Consider the following 7,564-nt stretch of genomic DNA (forward strand, 5'->3'; position numbering starts at 1 on the left):
AAAAAAAAAAAAAAAAAAAAAAGAAGGCATCTGAGTAGCAATGGGCCATAAAAACCCTACGGAGTCACTGGGGCTGCCAAGGCCCTAAAGAGATGGCATCTCTGTGTGGAATGTGGGAAATACACAGGACAAGGGTGTCCAAACGGGGGCAGCCGGATCAAAGGCTGAGTCCAATAACAAGACAGGAGCTGCTAACCACAGGGTGACATCTGCACACAGCACACACAAGCCTTTCTACTTCTTATTCACCCCCCAAAGTTTTATCTCAACACCTCCAGCTGCCCTCCATCCTCGCTACTGGTGGGAGATGGGAGTAAGGAACAGAAAGCCTCGGCAGAGCACTGCCAGTCAAGCTCCACAAACAGCAGAAAGATGCCGAGGACCCAAAATAGCCCAAGCTACTTGGTCCATGGTACCATGGTCTATGGCCTAAAAATTGCACCCCGCATGCTCAAACAACATCCACTCTTGCCTGTCCTCCCCAGGCAAACATGTATCTAAAACACAATACCCCAAATGGGATAGCACCCCCAAAGAGCCAAGCAGCCTCCAGTATCCCGTACCCTGGCATAAGACTGGTGGTAGGCACAGGGTTCCCCTCCCTAGAGGGTTTTGAAGCAACTGGGGACAATCTACAGGGACAGAAGGGCTCCTGAGTCTTATGGTCCCAAACAAGAGCCACCAGGCCATCTCATTAGCGACTAGGAAGAAATGATGTCATCAGGTGGGATGGCCTGGGACAAAGCAGCGTGATGGCACTCTGGGATCCCATAGGACTCAAAGGACCAGGGAAAGCAAATGGGCGTGCGGCTCCAAACAGACCATGGAGAATGCGGCAGGTCTCCTGTGAACACAGGGGGAGTTAACATGACATCACATACAGGACCCACACAGGACCAGGTTCAGAGGGTCACCTCAAGGTAGGACCAGGAGTCTCTGCTGATGTTTCTTGGCTATGAGTCACTTTTCATACAACCCCAGATGGAGGCTGCGCCCTGATGGTCAAGTCTCTGCCACAGGGCAGCAACAGTCCCCAAGGCTGGCTCCATGCTTAGAGAGCCAGGCCTCTAACAGGAGAGGTCTCAAGTCAAGAATGCCAGGACCCCAAGAGCTCTACACAACAGATCCCGTTTCCTGGGACCTAGAGATGCAGACCCCTCAACAGTCCTGGGCTTCAACACCACCACAGGTGGCAGTCCCTACCGGGCAGAGGTGGCACTCACCATGATCCACCAAAGAGCATGGGAAGCACCCAGGCAGCAAAGCTGTCCGATGAGCCCCACCTTCTACTACACGTTCCCTCATTGTATGCTTAAGTGGGTTATAAGGCCTCGAACCCAACAGGTACCTTTAGTCTGATGAAAGTGTCCCCTGTCATGCTATTGGGAACATGTTCCAGTCACTGTCACAGGTTGCTTTGTTACCAACTTAGGCCAATTTCTATGCTCAGGCTCTGAAAAGATAACCTGATAGGTCATAGCACCATATAAACCAGCCAGGCGATAGTGGCGCATGCCTTTAAATCCTAGCACTTAGGAGGCAGAGGCAGGCGGATCTCTGTGAATTCGAGGCCAGCCTGGTCTACAAGAGCTAGTTCCAAAACAGGCTGCAAAGCTAGAGAAACACTGTCTAGAAAAAACAAAAAAAAAAAAATAAAAATAAATAAATAAACTAAAGCTGCAGGAAGGAAGTGGCAATGGGTAGGCCAGAGCCTAGCCCTAGCTGGCTCCCTGATGGTGCACACAAACACTTCCACATCATGCTCTACAACTAGGTAATAGAGGACCCAAGGAATGTCACTGTAAGGGACACACAGCAACAGTCACAGGGCTGTGTCTGCCAACCCTCATTTGGTACCTCAACAAGATCTGTTCACCACTAGGTCAGCCTAGCACCCCACAGAGAGTACTTTCAGGAGCAAGCGCCTCCCTCCTGCGCTCACAGGACAGGCAGACAAGGTCAACTCACGCTGTGACTGGCTTCTCGGCTCCTCCCCACAGCTCACTGGGCTGTGCTTCTGCTAAGCCTGGGAGCTGAGTAGGAACAAGTGAAGAGTGTGCCCTATGGGTCCTGTCCTAGCCCTGACTTCACAGCCATCTAGTAAACAAATTCCTGAAGAAACCCTCATCGGCCTCAGGCTCTGTATGCACCAGAAACTGCCTTCCCAGCAGGTCCCCTAGGCCAGGACCTAAGAAGGAAATGAAGCTTTGCTGCCCTCTGCTGACCAGAATATGAGTACACAAAGGACTAACACTCAGAAGGGGGACCCTGCAAAGTCACATTCATCATCCTGCTCAGCCTCGGGGAGGCTGAGGGTTGAAAAGATGCAGCCACCCGAGCTCTGGAAGCTGTCACGATGCCTGAGAAGGACCACGAGTGTGCACTCTGGGCTCCCCGCACCCCAGCTCTGCAGCCACTTCACCCCATCTAGAGCTCCTAATGACCTGTTCCCGACAACTTCGGGGGCCTTTGTGCCCAGCAGCTCGCTGACCAAGGGCCACTGACAGTGCTGCTCACACACTTTTCACAGCCTTCATTCCAGGCGCCCCTGCCCCCACCCTGGCTCTCCTCTGCCCCATCCTGCCCACCTCTCGGAGACAGAATCCAGAATCCAGAATCCAGAAGGTAGTCTGGAAATGGACTGAGCTTACTTTCTGCAACAGTGAGAGGGGACAGAGAACCGGAAATCAAATTCAAAAATGTCCGTGTGGGCTGTCTCCTCCGGATAGCATGACATCACGTTAGTGACATGCCCAGGTCAGTAAAGGCAGACGGCAGACAGCGCATCAAGACCATGCACTAGGCGGTGTCATGCCCAGGCTCATTGCACAGCTCAAGCTGACTACAGAGCAGGTAACACACCATGTGAAGACAGGGTGGGAGGAAGGATGCTCACTGGCATCTGCCAGCCAAAAGAGCAGGCAGGAGAGCCATAAACCACTTCACATGGGGGTTCTGGATCCCACAGAAGACCCTTTAGCCCACAGGACAACGCTGGGTTTATTGGCTGGGGCTGGGGGAGATCTCTGGATCAGCCTCCCCTCTCCTCCCTGGGCAGAAGGTGAAAACACACAGATCAGGAGCCCCACAGCACAGCTGCTGAGTCCAGCACCTCTCAGAGGCAGAGACCTTGCCTGTCATAGAAAGGCAAGCTCAGGGGAGCAGGAGAGGAAATGGCTGCTAAGACACCAACAGAAAGATGAGAGATGACAGGAGCACAGCACTCAGAGACAAAGGTGCCTCTCCTCCTGGGCTCCAAGCCTGTGCGCTGTAGGACAGCCTGTGAGTGCACATGGGGGCACGGCAGTTGTCTATCTCCTCCTTGGGGCTGTACCAGCGGTAGCCACCTCAGCTCCTGGACCTGAAGTGTGGAACTATTTCTGACCCAGCCCTGGGCAAGGACGAGGCATGGGAAGAAGGTGCTGCAATGGCACAGACAGAAAAGCACCCACAGGCATGGTTTGTACCTCTGAAACTAGCGGGTCACGAGCAGACTGTGGGGAGCAGACAAACTCCTGGGTGAAAGTGTACTGTTGACATAGGCACAGCCGTGTGAAGAACCCTAAGGCCCCAAGGTCTCCGACCTATGGAAACGGCAAAGCCTTGCTCTGGTCCTGGCACAGTGTTTACCGTGGATCAATGAGCAAACACACAGCTTCCTCCTCCCAGATGGCTGCAACCTGAGACTGTTCCCCTACACAAGGGGTCCCTTTTGCTGGCGAGTTTCGTGCTTGACACAAGCTAGAGTCACCAGGGAGGGAGTCTCAACTGAGAAACATACTTCCCTAAGATCAGGCTGTAGGCAAGCCTCTAAGGCATTTTCTTAACTAGTAATTGATGGGGGAGAGTCCAGCCCACTGTGGGTGGTGCCATCCCTGGCCTGGTGGTCCTGGGTTCTATAAGAAAGCAGGCTGAGCAAGCCAAGAGGAACAAGCTGGTAAGCAGCTCTCCTCTACAGCCTCTGCATCAGCTCCTGTCTCCAGGTTTCTGCCTTGTGTGAGTTCCTCCCTGGTTTCCCTCAAAGACTGCGATATGTAAGCCAAATACATCCTTTCCTCCCCGGGCTGGACATGGTGTTCCATCACAGCAATAGGAACCTAAGACATTCCTGAGCTCCCAGACTGCCTGGGTGCCCTCCACCAGAGCAAGCACAGCCCGCCAGAGGCCACCCCATTCCAGCTTTCCCGTGTGTGTGTCTGTCCTTTCTTCATTCCTGTGTTACCAGCCACATTTTCAGAGACTGAGTCAAGACTCAGCTCGCTCCGTGACCCAGGCTACTCTGACAGAAGTCAGGGCCCTCCACCTGCCTGGCTCCGAGAACAAGGCAGCGGCAGCCAGGAACAGAAGTGTTCAGCACTGAGAACAGGAAAGGTACCAGCAGCCAGAAGACGCCTATGGAGACCAGGCTCTGCACGCCTCAGCCAGGTAGGAATAAGATAAAGGGCTGGGGTTTTTCCTCCCTATGCACGGGGCTGTTCCCAAAGGGTCTACAGGTATGGCTGTGTCCAATGAGCAGCTGATCTTTTGTGCTACTGGGCAGAGACAGAGGCAAGTCTACCCTACTTCATCGGGACTCTGTGAGGTCTAACACTCACCTACATCTAGCCTAAGGTTAACTGAGGACAGGTGTGTAACAACTGGAGACACAGAAAGGGGGGGGGGGTGTCAGAACACAGATGACACGCACACCAGGAAAATTGCAAAGGAAACGCCCTGGAGGTGTCTCAGAGACCACCCTTGGTCCCCAGGGATGAGTTCTGCATTCAGGATCACCTTCTCCTGGGACATCCTGAGTCCCAAACACATGCACTGAGATATGCAAGAATCATGGGCATGCAGAACCAAGGGTACTCTCTGGCCAGAGCTACACATAATTCAGGCTGAGGGGCCTCCTACAGCCCCAAAACCCATCTCTGCCTCACACTAAAATTCTATAACCCTATGACCCTATGAAAGGAGAAGACACGGGAAATACACACAACTAAGAAGGCCAAAGGTCACTCTAGGAAGTGAGAGTTCAAATGTGATCCATTCCTTATTTAAGGTCTTACGCACAGATATGGTTATTCTTTTTTTTTTTTTTTTTTGGTTTTTCGAGACAGGGTTTCTCTGTGGCTTTGGAGCCTATCCTGGAACTAGCTCTTGTAGACAAGGCTGGTCTCTAACTCACAGAGATCTGCCTGCCTCTGCCTCCCGAGTGCTGGGATTAAAGGTGTTTTTGTTTTTTTTTGAGACAAGGTTTCTCTATGTATCCCTGACTGTCTACAGAGTGAGTTCCAGGACAGCCAGGTCTGGACAGAGGCAATCACAAAGCCAGCCTGTTTTCTGCCTCCTTGTCATTAATAAGCATAAGCATAGCATCAATTTTGTACGTAAATTCACATATTGCAAGAGTACTTAGGGATGCATGCTGAAGAATTTATGAGTGAATTGCCAAGCAGTTTGGTACTCCTCAGCGGGAGTACCAAGGACGGGCAGTTGCCACATGGAACTTCTCAACACTTCTTTCTACTTAGTCTATTTGAAATTCTTTCCTGTAAAAGAAACATCACTTTTTGTTTTATTTTGAGACAGGGTCTTTCTACACAGCCCTGTTTGTCCTGGAACTCGATACATAGACCAGGCTGGCCTCAAATGCAGAGAGATCTGTCTGCCTCTGCTTCTCAAGTGCTGAGATTAAGGTATTAGACACCACATCTGGCCTAACAACGTTTTAAAAGCACAGGCCAGCCCGCAGGCAAGAGTCAGGCTGCCCTCTCACCTCTTCAATGGTAGTGACTCACCTTTCCTTAGGGACACCACACTCTTCTGGTCCAGCTCCAGCCTCTGCACCAAGGCACTAGGGTCTATCTGTGTCCTGGCAAAGATGTCATTGTGAACTAATGTCCAGTCCTGCAGGCCCAACAAGAGAAGAAAGAGGACAACACCAAGTTGGCCTTTAGTATCAGAGTCAAACAACAAGAAGATGCCAAGGCAAAAATCCTCTACTTCTCAGCCAGAGAGGCCATGGGAGAGTAGCTGTGTCCTTGTTCCCAGATCAGGCCTGTCCCCAGGCTGCTCCTTCCTTCCCCCATCAGACTTGGAACAATCAGAGCAGCTGGGTCCACCAGGAAGTAGAGCGGAGCTCCACCAGCACAGAGGCTGAGCACGGCCTCCATGCAGACATACGCGGATCCAGCAGCAGCTCTAAAGAAGAGCATCGCTCCTGCTCACGACCCTGTGCTCAGCCCTCCCGGGTCTGAGGAAGGGGAACCTTCTACATCCTCTGCCACCCTTGAGGGTCAAAACAGGAATACCAGCCACATAACTTTCCAGTAGAGAGGCAAAGACACAACTGGCCAAAGGGGCTTAAGAACAATCTCCGTCAACACGTGGCTTAAGCTTGAGCCAAGCTACCAAATTAAAAGAAAAATGGGGAAAATAAGACATAGGAGGCTACAGAACAATGGGAGGATGTACAGGGAGATGGGAAGAACGCTCAAATAGTTTAACCATATCCAAAAATAAAAGCTGGGTATAGTAAGGCCACAACCTGGGCACAGAGAGTGTGACAAACCAGCCTGAGCTATAGTGAGAACTTATATCCAAAATAAAATAAAATAACATAAAACAATGAAATAAAATTAAAAAAAAACCCCAAAGCAACAGCCAGCAATGGTAGACACCGACCGATCAGCAATAGAACAATTACCTAGGTTCAACCCTAGTACAGAAAAATGATGCACTAATTTAAAAAATGAACAAGACATCCAAGCAAACAATATCATTGATGGCTACAGCACTAACCTGCTTCCCACAACAAAAAGTTAACTCGGAGGAGGAAAGGTCAATGTGGAAAATTCAACGGTGCTTCTGTACACTAGTGATGAACAATCTGCCCCCAGGAAAAATTCCATTTGCAGCAGCATCAAAAAATAACAAAATAGGCCGGGCGGTGGTGGCGCACGCCTTTAATCCCAGCACTTGGGAGGCAGAGGCAGGCGGATCTCTGTGAGTTCGAGGCCAGCCTGGTCTAGAGAGAGTTCCAGGACAGCCAAGTCTGTTTCACAGAGAAATATGCCTCAAAAAAAAAAAAATATATATATATATATATAATTTAATTAAATTAGATACTAAAATACTAAGCCAGACATGGGTGGCACATGCTTCTAATTCCATCACTTAGGAGGCAGAAGTTCAAGGTCACCTTTGGCTGCATAGTGAGAGTTTTAGGCCAACATAAGCTATAAGACCCTGAATCGCAAATAAATAAATAAATAAATAAATAAATAAATAGCACAATATTTACCAGACAGTATAGGTACATGAGCTATAAAACCCTGAATCATGAATGAATAAATAAATAAATAAATAAATAAGAAAATAAGAAAATAAGAATACAATATTTGCCAAGCAATAGTAGCACACGCCTTTAATCCTAGCACTCCGGAGGTGGAGACAGATGGTTCTCTGAGTTTGAAGACAGCCTGGTTTACAGAGTGAGTTCCAGGACAGCCAAGGCTGCACAGATAGATAGGTAGATAGATAGATAGATAGATAGATAGATAGATAGATAGATAGATAG

At 49.9% G+C, this 7,564-nt stretch overlaps 1 protein-coding gene across 1 annotated transcript in view; it reads right to left on the reverse strand.

The window, feature by feature from the left end:
* Fam207a (family with sequence similarity 207 member A) overlaps positions 1-7,564 on the reverse strand; it is a 32,895-nt gene that overhangs the window by 22,259 nt on the left and 3,072 nt on the right. The window contains exon 2 of the mRNA XM_005360245.2: positions 5,784-5,892. Coding sequence (XP_005360302.1) covers positions 5,784-5,892 — 109 coding nt within the window. The remainder of the gene's footprint in view (positions 1-5,783; positions 5,893-7,564) is intronic.

Source organism: Microtus ochrogaster, linkage group LG2 (assembly GCF_000317375.1).
Source record: "Microtus ochrogaster isolate Prairie Vole_2 linkage group LG2, MicOch1.0, whole genome shotgun sequence".
In the NCBI taxonomy this organism is placed as follows: Eukaryota; Metazoa; Chordata; class Mammalia; order Rodentia; family Cricetidae; genus Microtus; species Microtus ochrogaster.